Source organism: Diospyros lotus, chromosome 15, assembly GCF_014633365.1.
Source record: "Diospyros lotus cultivar Yz01 chromosome 15, ASM1463336v1, whole genome shotgun sequence".
In the NCBI taxonomy this organism is placed as follows: Eukaryota; Viridiplantae; Streptophyta; class Magnoliopsida; order Ericales; family Ebenaceae; genus Diospyros; species Diospyros lotus.
Window position 1 is genome coordinate 22,192,054 of NC_068352.1, and position 16,035 is coordinate 22,208,088.

At 35.0% G+C, this 16,035-nt stretch overlaps 1 protein-coding gene across 2 annotated transcripts in view; it reads right to left on the minus strand.

The window, feature by feature from the left end:
* Positions 1-4,264: 4,264 nt before the first annotated feature.
* The window catches only part of LOC127791900 (uncharacterized), a 79,684-nt gene continuing 67,913 nt past the window's right edge, over positions 4,265-16,035 (minus strand). For both annotated transcript variants that reach the window (XM_052322075.1, XM_052322074.1), the window contains exon 2: positions 4,265-5,175. In XM_052322075.1, the coding sequence (XP_052178035.1) occupies positions 4,528-5,175 (648 nt within the window). In that variant the 3' untranslated portion in view covers positions 4,265-4,527. The remainder of the gene's footprint in view (positions 5,176-16,035) is intronic.

Below are 16,035 nucleotides of genomic sequence, written 5' to 3' on the forward strand. Positions count from 1 at the left end.
TATTTTACACTGATTTAAGTAATTTTACCAAGTTATGATTTTACTCCAATCTTATTTTACACTACTCCAATTTTACCAAGTAATTTTACTCCAAACTGATTTAAGTAAAATATTAATCTTATTTTACACAAATGTTATAATTTTATAAGTAATTAATTTAAATTAAGCAATTTAATTAATACCCTCAAATTGAAGAAAAATTAATAACAGAGCATGAAATAAGCGAAAATAACACAAGCAATATTTTTTACTTAATTATCAAATATACAATCAAAATAAATTAAGTTCTTTCATAATTCAAAATAAATTATATTTTTTAATTTTATTTCAACAGGTAAATCACCATAAAAAAACAACAAAAGCAAAAAAAACAATAGAAAAAAAAGAAAATATATAAATATATATAAATGTATATATGTATATGCAAAAAATTAAAATATTTATAAATGTATATATAAACGTTATTTTTACAGCCACGATGGGGCTTGATGGTGGCAGTCCGAGCAACGCAAGGGGTTGACGGTGGGCAATGACGGAGGGGCCATCCTTGGGCGACGGCAATGCAAGAACGGTGTGTTGGGAGGGAGGAAACTGCAACCCACAGGGCTTTGAGAGAGAAAATGGGGGAGAGAGAGATAAAGTGGGTTTGAGACAGGGGGGAGACACTGCAACCAGGTTTGAGAGAGAGACGGGGGAGAGATAGAGTAGGTTTGAGAGAGGGTAGTTTTGAGAGAAAGAGAGAGGGGGGAGGGGGAAGTAAAAGAGAGTGGGAGCTAAGAGTGAGAGTAAAAGAGAGAGTGAGAGTTGAGGGTTAAACTTGTAATTTTGATTGGAGGGTTAACTTGTAATTTAAACAGGTTTGTCAACCCGTTTGTCGCCTCATTCGTCCGTCTAGCATTATCCAAACATTGATAGTCCTGCTTGTTTAGATATGATAATAAAATTAAAATATTAAAAAAATATTTTCATCAATATTTCATAAAAAATAATTATAAGGTGCAGAACATTTTTGTGTAAATACTCTAATATTTAAGTTGTATTTTTATATTTAAAAGAGATAATAAAACTCTTTTATAGATAAAAATGATTTATTTTTAAGAAATGTATATCTATTTATTTATAATTGAATCAGAGATTTGTGATAAACACACATGATATTTTGAGATCGAGTAGAATTTGAACTCGTCTAGATAATCCTTATAGTTATAAATCTACCACTCATCTATATATTTATAAATCTATCACTCATCTATAGTTATATTCAAAAAAAGATTAACTTTTACAAATTTATATCTTGATCAGAAGATGAGTCACAAAAATAAATCTTGATAAGTCACAAAGAAGATAAATCTTCAATTATAGTTGAAGTCACAATAATAGTCAAATTTGACATTTTAATTACAATCAAATTTGAAGTTTCATTCACAATCAAATTTAAAGTTTCAATCACAATTTTAATAGATCGAGAGAATGACAAGAACGATGAGCAATAGTTGGGGAAAATGAAGAAGAAAGACAGAAAGAAAACCTTATTCTCAGTGGGTAAAAAGGGCAGGCCATGGGGGTTTCGTTGCCAATGGGAATTATCACTTTCATTCCTGATAGTTAAAAAACCACTAGCGGTGGGGGTTCCACCCTTTGCGGTTTAATTTTATTGTTGAGAAAGATTTTTTTCCGACAATTCACTACAACTGTTGGTAGAAATGATTACTGCCAACGATCTTTATTACCTTGAGCAAAAAATTGCCAACAATGACCATTTTTCTTATGGTAATAGTCGGGTATATAATTAGTCTATCTTGTATAAATTAATATGACTTAGGTTGCAATGTGCAATGCAAGGGGCATATCCGTATGTTCGCCCTCATTGTCCTATCATTGGCAAGAATACAATATATTTCTTGTCCAATCCGGCTCGAGGCACTAGCCCCCCCCCCCCCCCCCCCCCCCCCCCCCCCCCCCCGCAAAAAAAAAAAAGAGGGATGTAAAATCATTAATTATAAAGTGTTTCTTTTATTTTTTGAGATGTAAAATTATTAATTCTATTGCATATGATGGTTCTTATTTGAATTCATACTTTATTTATTTTATTATTATATTTGGACGAGAAAGCCATCAACTCTACAAGTCTATAGATTATTTTTTAATATTAGACAATAATAATAATGTATCATTTAGATTAGGAGGCCCTCTAACTCCTTAAACTCATAATTATTTTTTAATATTAGACAATAAATAGTGATAAGTCATTTAAACGAGGAGGTCGTCAAACTCTCTAAGTTTATAGGTGACTTTTTAATGTTAGGCAATAAATAGTGAGGTGTAAGCTAGCAATAAAAAAAAAAAAGAGAGCAAAAAATTGAGTTATTTTATGATGACAATTTGATAAAATAATTTTTTAGACGGTAAAAATTTTCTTTGGAGAATTCGCACTGATTTTGGCATTAAAGAAAAAAAAAAGTAAATTGGTAATTTTTTAATTTATAGAACTTAATTATGGACTCTCTACATTTTTTTCTTATTCACCTCTTACATTTTTAAATCTTTTGTCTTATCTATATTGTCAATTGAAAAATATTTATTTTTTAGATTTGAATATAAAAATTTAAATAGTAAAAACAAATAAAGTAAATTTTAAATAATTTTAAATATTTTTTTATATTATTAAAAAATCACCAAAATAACTCTGAGACTACAAATTTTCTTAAACCGACCCTGCCTAGTGTCCATCGGTGCTGGGTTCAGTACTGAGAAACACGAGAAGAAGCATGATATATGTTTGTGTGTGTGTAAAATGGTGAATGTGGTGGGTAAATTAATATAAAAATTGAATAATTGAATCCAGTAACACATTTTTTAATTTTACTTGGGGACTAAGTATTGAATAGGGATTTTAACTTTTTGTAAAGTTAAAATAATATAATATCATTGATGATCAAATGCTATTTTTAGTGTAAATAAATGACGTTTAGGTGTTGAATATTTGATACTTAAAGAAATGTAAAATTGGTTAATCTATCCTATTGAGTTACTTAAAGATGCAAATATTTAAAAAAAATTATTTATTTATTTTTATTTTAAGAATTGGTTAATCTATCTTTTTTTTATTCAAATATTCGAAAAGAATTGGTTAGTCTATCCTATTTTTATTTATTTTTTAAAATTAAAATGATATAAAAATCAAAGAATTCTCGACCACGAATGGTCAGGGAACCGAAGGTTCTCCAACCCTGAACCGGGCTTCCCCCCTCCTCCCGGTTGATGGCCGAGGAGATGGCGGCCAGCAACGACTGGTATGTATTATTTGATATTTAATTTTTAATTTAATTTATTCAGATTATAGAACACTTACTGATCTTCTTTATTATATAGATTTAATAATTTTTTTCATTTTATTATAATACGTTAATAAGTATACAATAACTTTAATTTTTATTTTTTGTTCAGTGTTTACAATTTTTTTTTACTTGCTTTTATATTTCGATTTGCAACATTAGTGAACATTATAAATCTTATATGTTTGTTTTTTATTTGAGTTTTGTAGAGTGTTTAATACAAACAAAATTATTATAACATAATACGTATAAATTATAATTATATTTTAATTTTAATATTATTTATACCGTGCCTTTAGGCACGTGTATACACTAGTAATATAATAAATTAATAATGTTATTTTTTTAATTATGAAAGAATTTAAAAGTGGGATGAATATTTGGTTGATATATAGGGAGGCTTTGGCTCGTCTTTCCTTGAAGAAAAGTCGGATTGTCCCCCCAAAAGTTTTTTTTTTAAAAAACTAAAATATTACTCAATAATGTGCATTTTATTCTCTTGTTTTTTAATATAAGGGGCTAGATTTGTTTTTTCCTTAATTCCTAAACAACATCTTAGACTTCTCTCTCTATATATATTTTATTTTCTTATTTTATCAATCATGCATAACCTGACTCGACTTTATCATGAAGCCGAAACAGACTTCTTCATGGAATGAAGCCTATCAAACTTACTTCATGAAGCTCAATTGAGCTTCATCCAAGATGAAGCCTAGGATTTCATTAAGAGACGATAGTGACAAATTAAGTGAGAATATTTTTTACATTTTAACGTCTTCAATCATCTTTTTAATAACCTAATAACCTAATTTTTTTTGTACAAATAGCATTTTTCCTTTCCTTATATGTGAAGATGTGACTCTTCCACTTATTTGAGTTAGAATGTTAAATGTCATATGGTCGGTTAAGAGATTAAAAATGATCCCAAGTAAGAGTACTCTTTCTCCCCTTTTAATATTATTATTTTTTGATTATTTGAACAGAAGTAGTCGCTTAATTAATTACTTTCTTGGATAAAGTGTTAGCTCTCCCTCTGAACGTACTTCAGTTGAGCTTGGGAACTACTAAATTGGAGGAGCCAACCCAATCATTATGTTTTGGTAATTGCGTTGCACTCTCTGATTCCATGTTGTTAACAAGAGAGTACACGCCCACATTCAAACCACGCAGGAAACTACAAAAAATACTAGTGTCAATCGCCATTGCTGGTGAGCTCTGTTCTGTCCATCCATCTTTCCGGCACTTCAAACGAATCCCACCGGATAGTCCTCGGAACGGCACGGCCGCCGCCGACCACCAGATTGGTCTCCACGAAAGTAGTCTCCTCGATGGAGAGGGACTTCTTTGAGCCCATAAAAGCAGTGTTGGCTACTCGATAGTAAACCCTGTACTCGACGGCTATATCCGATGAACTCAGCTCGACATTCCGGGAACTCTCAATTTTGATGTTGAGAGTCGAAGTCATGGGCTTCGCGGCGTCCGAAAGCCCCACCGGATAGTCTGGATAGCAGTCAAAATAAATGGGTCCGTGGCGGAGAGAAGCTTGAGCCACCGCCAGAAGGGACTGGCCAAACTTGAGGAGGCGACAGTCACGGAGGCAGACGAGAACAGAGCAGTCCAAGCCGGCGGCGGTGAGAGGCTTCACGGCGACTTGGACCAGGCCGAAATGGAGGTACTCGTACTTGATCATGTGATGCCGGACGGCTTGCGTGTCGAGTAAGTGGAGCTCGACGTATTCGCCGCGGATCGGCACTGTCTTCTTCAGTTTATGGATCTCATAGCCTGGATCTCGCCGGAAGCTGAAGAAGCTCTTTCTATGGTAAATGCTGTGAACAGGAACCTCCGGGGGACTCCATTTCCGGAGACGCTTCTCTAGTTCTTGATGCCGCTGCTCTTCTCTTGCACTTGCAGTGTCCATCTAAGCTGGCTGATGATCTTAATTTGACAGAGAAAACAAGAACGATGATACACACACACACACACATTCATAAATATATATACATATGTGAACATTAATTCATATTCGGACTCCAAAACGGATTTGAGAGGCATCTGAATAAGAGATAAGGTGGGCTCCCATGGCTACCATTTAATTGGCGGAATTAAAAAAAGTAGGGTTGAATCCATCATTGAATTACAATAAAACATTTTCCACTTTACTTTGGGACTAAGCATTGATAGTCGTGCTTGTTTAAATATAATAATAAAATTAAAATATTAAAAAATTATTTTCATAACATTTTATAAAAAATAAATAAAAGGTGCAGAAGATTAATTTTTATGTAAATAATCTGATATTTAAGTTATATTTTTATATTTAAAAAATTAATAAAACTTCTTCATAGATAGAAATGACTTATTTTTAAAAAATATATATTTATTTATTTATAATTAAATAAAAAATTTGTGATAAACACACATATTTTGAGATCGAGCAAGATTTGATCACTTTTATGTAATTCTTGTATTGTATAAGATTATTGATGAAATTTACTTTGAATTTTCATTCAAGTTTTACGTAAAATTTATTAATTGAGTCTTAATTTATGATATATTAAAAAAATTAAATTTTTATTATTAAAATAATATGAAAACAATATATTACTAATACTTTGAAAAAAAAAAGGGGGATTAAAGGTACGTCTTTAGTTTCGGACTTATCTTCAATAATAGTTATTTATTGAAGAATATTTGTTTTGTACAAAAACATATTAAACTACCTGTGCACGTGTACAAAAACATATAGTTATCGAGACGTGGGTCTTAACTATAATATATAACAAATAATTTCACGTTTCACCCTAAAAAAACAATGTAAAATATTATAGATATCAATGCGAATTAATATAAACTACTTTAACGTCCTCTTATTATTATTGTGCAGTTAAATCATAATTATTTTTATTTTAAAAAAACTATATTTGACTAAAGTGGTTCCCCCTTTCTTTTTTGAAACAATAAGGTGCTTTAATCAACTGTTTTAGTGGGATTCATTATTTTTAAAAATAAATACACAATTTTAACATAACTTTTAAAACATACTTTTATATGAAAAATTAGTATTAATATTAGTGCGTATATACCTCCTTAAACTCGACCCTATTATTAGGGTTAGCATCGCTAACCTTCTCACCTTTTAAACCCAAATAAAGGGATTGCCAAAAATCATATAAAACCTAAATGAGAGACAACATTGAGTGGCTAAAATTTTGACCTTAAAATGATTAGAATTTACCAGTACACATCTAGTCATTTAAACGACAACTACAATAATTACTAAAAAAAAGGAATTGATTTTAAGCCTTGTAATATCTTCTTCGGCATGTCCATTAATTCCATGTTAATAAAATGTCACATTTGATAATCCTCTTCCTTATTTATATTATTTCAACAGCTAATAATTTACAGTACATGAAGAGCATATCACACTTCCCAGACTTTTAACGCTCGATCAAGCATCGATCAAGTTCCATTAGCACACCTCAATCAAGCATTGCTCACCAACATTAACGCTCTAAAAAACTCTTTCGCACGAATCCCTGCTCGCCCCACAGTGACATAGCTAAATGCATCAACTTCACCCCAGCTTGCAGTTTGGCCACATTGTTAGCATCAAATAATCACAAGCAAGCCCAGATCATCTCGACGCCTTGCTCATCTACACCATCCCATTGACTCAATTCCCCCAAGTCACCAGCATGACCTTACGTCCGTGAGCGAACGTTCTTCCGCACACCCGACTTGGTTTGAAATCCTTCTACCTGCATAATTGAGGTGCGACAAGGGTGGGGAGCCATTGTTGTAACTTACCCTATGAAACAGTTCCCTAGAAGAAGTCCTCGTAAAGATCACACCTTAAATAGATAATGCATTGAATTAGTGAATTTAAGGTAATTGACTGTACTTTTATGAGTTAATATTCAATAAAAATATTGTTAAGAATTAATGAGATTTTTAACAAAATATTAATTATTAAAATTATTCTTCGTGTAATTAATTTTTATATAATATTATATAAAAAAAATAATTAATCGCAAATGAGATGAAATGTGAAATAGCTTCTTGGAGAAGCGAATTCGGCAGAGGCTATTTCAAATTAAAATGGGCAATTGAATAGTAAGAGAAGGAACATTGAGATGATGGTGGGAGAGGCGAGCGTGTAGAAATTAAAAGGGAACAGTGCATGGAAGAATGGTTCTCCCACGTGAAGCTGCCGATTTACGTTTGTAAATATATATATATATATATATTGTAACATTCGAAATTTGAGAAATAAATAATAATTATTAATTTTAATATTTAAAGTTATTATGAAATATTTGAAAAATTAAAAAAAAATATTTATTTATGTTATTTTGAGGAAATGGGTAAATAAGGTAATTAATTAAATTATTTGAGGATATTTAGGGAAATAATAAAATAAATTATTTGGGAATAGTTATAGGAAATGTTGAATTATTTGATGGTAGGTGGAAATAATTATTTATTAGGTTAATTTAAAGAAAGATTGAAATAAAATGTTTTGGGTGAATTTCTGAAAATTTGGGGTGTAAATGAGATAAATGAAAATAGAAGTTGGGCGTGTGTGTGATTAATGGAAATAATAAGTACTCAAATGTAAATTTTGGAAGTGACAGAGAATCTCTTTAAATATAATGATGTGTGTATATGTGTTGAGTGAGGACAACTAGCGCTGACGGTCGCTCGCAAGGGCATTCGTGGGTGAGGCATGGGTTCGAGTCGCAGGGCATGCGCGTACTGGAAGGGATTTTGGCTGATTTTTCAACCAAAATGTTGCCCAAAACGGCATCGTTTTGGACAAGGCGGTGGGTATCCCCTGGCTGCCACGCTGGGCCGCCGAATTCCTTGCTTTTTAATTGCCGATTTCAGCGAATTATGGGGTTCATTTTGAGCAGCTTCTAGGAGAGAAATTAAGGAGTGGAAGCAGGCGGGCAAAGAGGGAAATTTGAGGAGAAATTAAAGATTTAACACGATTTAATCGCAGTTTAAATAGCCATGTAAATAAAGAATTATGTATTAATCATCCTGTACTGTTGGAATTTTATTTTGGATCCAATTTTATTAATTTTGAGAGTTTAATCTATTTTACAGGGTGTATTAATTTGGTGGTGTTCAAGCGTGGAAACACTACAATCAGCTTAAACGAGGCAAGCTCCCTCTACCCTTGCGATCTCTTTCCATTTTGTGAACCCACCATCTTCCCTTAATTCATTTCGGTTTTGCGTATTAATTATACAAAATGAGGATTTTATTAGCGTGATTTAATTTAAATTAAATATAAGACTCGTTGGGGTTCTATTTGTGATGTGCCTACGTGGGTAAAACTTATTAGAAGAGTTATATGTTAAGAATTTTATGCGGTTAAATTATTTATATTACACGATAGATTTATTTAATTAAAACTATGATTTTATTAATTGTTAGGAAATGTTTCATTTCACAGCGGGAGTGCAAGAAAGGCAAGAAATAGCTTTGTAAAGGTAAGTTCCTAATTTTCTCCTCATGTTCTTTAATTCCTGTAAGAGACTCCATGGTTTCCCGTATTTTATCCCTTCCCTTACTCTAATTCGGCTCCTAACATTATTTATTGAGTTATTATTCATTTATTTTAATTTAAATTAAATTCAAAACTTCAAGAATTTTAATTGTTGAAAGTCTACGGGGGTTTGTACCGCCCCCACTCCTTTCAGAATGATGCCAAACCCAGATTGGGGATTAGGTTCTTAGTGGTACGGGTTATTTATGGATTTCTCGAGTTTATTTATTATTCGGCTAGGGCTATCGAGCAGTGGGGCAGTGGTCAGCTATTTAGTGACGTTAGAGTAGACTATTGTACTGCCCTGATATAGATCGTCGAGCGAACACTCCTAGTCACTAACTGTTGACCCATGTCGGACATTGCTGATTAGCTCTGCCAGTATGTGGTTTATTGCATGATTTGATATATTGTATTACCGTTCATGGTTTGATATGCACATGGGTACAGGATGCATGTTGGGATATTCATTTATTGAGTATGCTTGGTCACGAACATACTAGCTTAGTTAGTTTACATCTGGCACGGGCATATGCATCGCGTGTGGTTTACTTTGTAGGCGGAGCAGGGCCTGATGCCTGGATGTATGAGTGCCAGTGTATCACGTTGATACTTATTATGCCATTGCATTTTATGTGCATTGCATGGTTATTGGTTGTACTCTGGTCTCGGACGGGATGATCATTCTAAGGGAGCCTAAGGCTCGGTTATTCAGAGGCTCGGGTGTCGGGAGAATCGACGTGAGCATTCGAGTGACAGGAGCACCGACTCGGGACAACGCACACAGGTTTGTGGAGATATATGTTGCCTTTTAGGGCAGCGGCAGGTTGGTATGGGACTTGGGAGCCGTGTGTCTTGTGTGGGCCCCAAGGACCAGTATGTGCTTTTATTTACGCTTTTATGTTGTGTTGGGCGTCTCATGACTTGTGTGTGCTTGGGGGTTAGTGTTCTGGGGAGAGTCTATTGGATATATTCAGCCTTCAACATTTTTTTCTTTATGCTTGCTGAGTCTCTCGACTCACTTTACTTTCCATCATTCCAGGTAGTGGCAGCGTGGGTCAAGGGCAAGGGAGTCAGCATCTAGCGGCAGAGTTGATATGGTGTACAGGTAGTTCTGTCAGTCCCTGTCATTTCCCTGTCAGCCCTAGTCAACTCTGATGTTTTAAGAGGGATTGGCTCTCTATTATTTTCGGACTGTGCTAGGTCTTTTCTCGTGTCTCATGTATGTTGGCACAGGAGTCTGTATTTATTTATTTATCTTGTGACCGCTGTACTAGCGGTGTTCCTGTAGTGCATGCATGTATATAGCTTCACTTTCGTTATTTTAATTCTTGTGTATGCATGCCATGGTAGTTCTTGTCTTGTGTTTTATTATTTCTCCTCCCGTAAGCGCTCCTGTTCGGGTAGTCTAGGTGGTTGAGATATCCGGGTGGGGGTGCTTACATATATTATATATGTTAATATATATATTAATATTAGAAAATAAAGGCAGCAACGATCAACTCCCTTTTGTGTACGCTTTTTCCCTATTTTCTCCAACACCTCCGTCTTGCGTCCACCAAATATCTATATAATAAGGCAGGACTATTTTTGAATTGTCTAAGACAAATGTAAGGGAGACATTTTTTAGATGATTGAGATCAATGAATGGTTGAGATTAATGGCTGAGATCAATTCTTCCCCCCTCGATAAACCATCCCATCCTCCATCACCTCAAGCACACACTCTGCCCAACCCGCACACACACGCCCAACCTGCTAACACACCTATTCACTGCCTCTATCTCTCATTCTTTCTCTTTTTCTCTTTCACAGTCACCCACCCACGCCATCGCTGCCGCCCCCCCGGCCCTAGCGCGCCCCACTGGCATCCGCTCAATTGTCGTCGCCGCTCAGCCCCATCATCGTCGCCCCTCATCGGCCATACTACCTCTCCCAATTTGAGATTTGGGTTTGCTGTGAAGCTTACTTCAATGGCAGAGGATGAAAACAACAGCTTGAAGCAATCAACAGAGGCTTGCAACGATGGACGAGGAAGACATTTAGTCAGCGATAGTGTCTGATGGTGGCTAGGGGGCAGTAGACGGCGATGGGAAAGGCTGCCATCTACATGTACAAGTAAGCTCAGATCTCTCTCTTCTCTCACCCTTACACCTCACAACACAAGCACTCATTCTCCAACGATCGTATTTGTATACAGTAACTCTATTTTAAATTAGATTTAAAAGTACCTTTTCTTCTTTTTTGTTTTGGGATTGATTCGGGTCGGGTGGTGTTTATTTGTGGTGGCACAGATAGAGCGTTTTGCAGCGTGGAGTGCAGGTGCATGCAAATACTAATGGACGAAGCAGAAAGCAGTACGGGTAGTGGAAATAGCAATAATGCGACTATTGCCAGAAGAGACAACTGTTCAGTAGCGGCAACATCGTCGTCGTCTCGGGGTTGTAAATCGGCTAAAAATCAGGCGAACGGCTTCACCTACTAACGTGACGACTACATATTACTGATCAGTTTGGGCTTTGGAGAAGAAGAAGAGGAACAAGTAGTTTTTTGTTCCAAGTTTACCCTTCCCTCTTGCTTTTAACGACTCTGGCGTGGTGGCCCTCTCTGGCAGCCTAACCCCTGGGTTTGGGGTCACCACTTTTGCCTAGGAATGGGAACCATCCATCAATTTGTTGTTTGGTTTTTAGCCCCTTCAAAACAATGGGCGGGAGGAGGGGGCCATGGGTGGGGGGGTTCTTTCTCTGTTTGCGGTGGCACGTTTTTGGTATTTTGTAATATATTGGTATTGAGTTAATGATTACTGATTAGTGTAATTAATCAGTGTTTGAATTGAGGAAATTGGATTAATTAAAAAGACTTATGCCGATGCTTTGCTACGGCAAAGGAGTATCTGAGTATCTCTCTCCCATAACTATATGAACTTTAGTTTATATTTGTAATTATAATATTTTTGTAATGATCTGAAATAGAGAGTTGTGAGTGATGAAATAGTATCTCTCACCCTGACCATGCGCAGTTTGTCGTTTGTAAGTCATCAATTAATTTATTTCATTGGGAAGTGGGATGAATATTTTGGGTAAATTGCATATATATGTATATATTTATTCTATGTGGATTGAGTTGTAATTTCAATTTGGTAATTATTAATATTTATAGTTTCTTTTATTAACACCTTTTTTTTTCTTTTTAAAATATTAACCAAAAAAATATTATTTAGACATATAGGACTTATATTTTTATATTATATTTGTTTAATTAATACAAGTGTATCAACCTTAAATGCTCAAGTAATATTTCTATTTAGTAATGCTTTAGTTAAGTTGTCTAAATTACATCATTTTAATAATGTAAATTTATATAATCATAAAAGTGTCAAAATAAATTTAGCAATGTAATTTTGAATAGTTATATTAAAAAAGTGTTTTTTTTAATGAAGTTATATTTAGAGTGCTAAACTTTTACAAGTTAGTAAAAAATAAATTCTATTATTGATTCATTACTATCTTGGGGTAGCCAATGCCATGCATTTAATAATGGGAGGGATTAATCCTATCATTGTTATGTTCTATGTCTGGGGCTTAGACCATCCCTTCGCGTCCGTTTGGTTTAGCAATTTGGTCGCTTATAAGTTGTATAAGTCATATCACATTTTATAATAAAGTATTTGACAATGATAATTAGCTTAAAAGTTATATAACTTAAAAGCGATTGTAATAGCATTACTAGCGGTTGGGCAGCGGCGATGGCCGGCCGATGGCGGTCCGATGCGACGACACTTGGCAGTCAAATGTAGCAGGGTTGGCGATGGCGATCGAAGGCCAACATCGATGATGGTGGCTAGAGGGCGGCAGACGGTGGCGAAAAAGGTTGCGGCGATGGTTAGTAAGGACCTACGCCGACAGTCGGCGGCTGGAGGCAGCTGGCGCGGGTGGTTCGGCCGTGCATGAAAGAGAAGCAAGAGGAAGAAAAAGATGGGAAGGAGAAAAGAAAAAAAAGAAAAAAGAAAATAAAATAAAATATAAGAAATTAGAAAATATGAAAAAAAGGGGGGGGGGGAATGTGTAAAAAAAGTTAGAAAATTTTGAAATTTTTGAAAAATTATTCTAAAGCTCGAGGAGCGTGCTAGAAACCCAAAATGACATTTTTGGTGCAAGGGAGGCAACCAAAGAGGCGACGCAGGTGTGAGTGTTTGATGGGTTTTTCCTCCAAATTGGTTGATATAAAAATAATTATTTTTAAATTATTTACATTATGTGGAATAATGCATAATAAGTATTGGTTTGGTTGAATTAAACTCTTAGTTGGAGCTGTTTTGAAATAGTTGATGGGTGGGTTTTGTGGATCGGGCCCTTTTTAGATAAAATATTTTAAAAAAATATTTTAGATAAAATATTTAAAGTTAAAAACATTAATAGAAAGTAAAAATAGTTTTAGATAAAATTACCTTAATCGATATTTAAAATTAGAAACATTACACTTATAATTTGTGTCTATCTACTCGATCACCGTAAAATAAAGAGTATCATAGATTTCGATTTTTTTTTAATTTTTCTTAAAGAATATCATTCTAAATATTCTAATTTTAAAAGCATTTAATACTTAATTTTTACGTATTCTAAATATCAACAGTGTAAGTTTTGAAATATCATGTAAGTTTTAAATAAAAAAATACCAACAATGTAAGTTTTAATGTATAAGAATTTGACATGGGTGATTCCATTCTAAAAGAAACAAAAATCTCTTTTTTAAATCATTGATGATCAAATGTTGTTTTTAGTGTAAAATTTTATTCAAATAATGATATCAAAGTGGGAAGCTTAATTTGAAATTTAATTTTTTTATCTTTAGACGTTGAATCTTTGATATTTAAAGAAATGTGAAATTGGTTAATCTATCTTATTGAGCTACTTAAAGATGCAAATATTCAAAAACAAATTATTTATTTTTTTAATTCTATTTTTATTTTATAAATTATATTTTTAGGTAAAATAAAATCTTTTTAAATTAAAATAATATAAAAATCAAAGAGTTTCCGACCACGCATGGTCGGGGAACCCAAGGTTCTCTGACCCCGAACTTTGATTATGATTATGAAATATATAAGTTTTGTAGACAGGTTAATATATTTGTTGCAACATATTTTCAAAGGTTACCCTGTCAAATTTTTTATAGAGTATCCACAATTTTAACCTTTTTTATTTCACTAAAATCATGACATTAAAAATGATCAAATAATTTTCAGCATAATGCATGTTTATATTCATTATTTGATTATTTCGTGTTTAAGAACTATATACATTATCTTCAAATACGTGATATAAGGCGAGTTTAGGCTTTCAGTTTAGTACGTGTCTAAGTTCAGTGCTTGATTATTTCGAGTTCAAATTCAATGTTTGATTTTTTTTAATTGCATCGTGCCTTCAAGCATGAGTTATCCCTAATATATGTATATGATACATATATTTACAGCAGCAAGGCACACCATGCTTCTTCTATCTCTCGGCTTCAATATGTATGGCATACATATAAATATGGAGAAGGAAAGCAGTGCCTGCGCCGGCAGCACGGAGTGGTTTCTGGTCTTCTCCTCTGTTGATTAGATTTTCTAGTGTAGAGAAGAAAATCGATTGCAAGGAGAAGGAGTTGCAGTCGTCAGACGCTCTAAAAATGGAGAAAAGCTTGTGGCCAAAAATATTAATAGTCGGAAGAATAGACAGCAACATGTGGATCTGACAAAGGAGTTTTTCGTGGTCGTTGCAAGAGATCAATGTGGGCAACCAGTAAATAGTGTCTCCAGTGTGGCAAGAGTTGTTGGTAGCCAATAGTGTACTGTAGAAGCAGCAGCCATGGCAGTCGTGGTTCGCTCTCCGACGGCACCAACAACTGTGACGGCAAGAGTTGTTGTCGGTACAACGGTTGGGGGTTTCCGAAAATTGTTCGACAAAAGTTGTTGGTGGTCGATTTACAACTGCAACCCCTTTGTTATATCTCACTTCAGGTCCATGAGATACAATCCATTGGAGAAACAGTCCCAGGTCTCATTCACCTTCGTTTGAGACAGTCTTAGTAAGGGTCTAGTGAAGGGTTCTAGGATGGCTTACAGGTAGACTAACTTGGTCCCCTACACTTGTGGGGGTGGCTTGGTCAGCCAAGGACAAGTACCAAAGTAGATGAGAAGATAGTTTGAGAAGCAGGTTGGTAAGCCGATACGCGATAGGATCGTAGGAGCTCAATTGAGAGATTGAAGTGTTTGGGTCAGACGTGTAACAAAAGCAAACAGTATGCTCTTTGAGCCTGATCAGTTACCTTTTATTGCATTTCCATATTATATGGTCATGTTTTTATATGCATAAGTTGTTATCACTGTGTCATGCAAAAAACGATTCGTTTTTGCTGTTTATTTGTATGGTTTTTGATTTTTTTTTAAAAAAATCAATGTCTTTTTTCATCTGCTGTTAAGCTTTAGCATGTGCAATTGTTGCACATCCCTTCATAAAAAAGGGTGGGCAGTCTTGCTTATGGCTTTTTTTTTCCACGTAAGGGACCCAAGCAACATGCATATCCGTGCGCGATCAAAGTTGGCTTGTGCACAGGCCCCTGCACCTATCTGCTCATACGACCGCCTCTGAAAGCCTCTCATAAGAGAGCACATCATGCCTCCCCAGATGCCCATCCATGCCCATTTTTCTGCGCCCGTGGCTAGCCTTCCACACCCCATATGCTAGCTAACCTTCTGCATATCTCCTGCAATCGTCCACACACAATCGTCTCAGGAAGGCCATCCCCATGTAGAAGACATTTCCATGCACACGCCTCAGCCACTTTCCTACACAGTGTCACCACACAGCCAAATGTCGTTACACACCTATGCTCATGTGGTCACCCGTAGGGTTGCAATCGAGCTAAGCTTAGCAAAGCTTCACTAAGCTTGGCTCGGCTTAACAAATCTGACCTCAAGCTTGAGCTCGACTCGTGCCAAGCTTGGTCAGCAGTGATAGCAGAAGATGCAACAGTTGTCGACTATGAGAGGTGAGACGGTGGCCAGAGCGACGAGAGATACGAGGTGGTGACAGAGATGGAGAATGCAATGGTGGTTGGCAATAAGAGGCGACACTACAAGAAAATCAATCGTTAAAAGTTG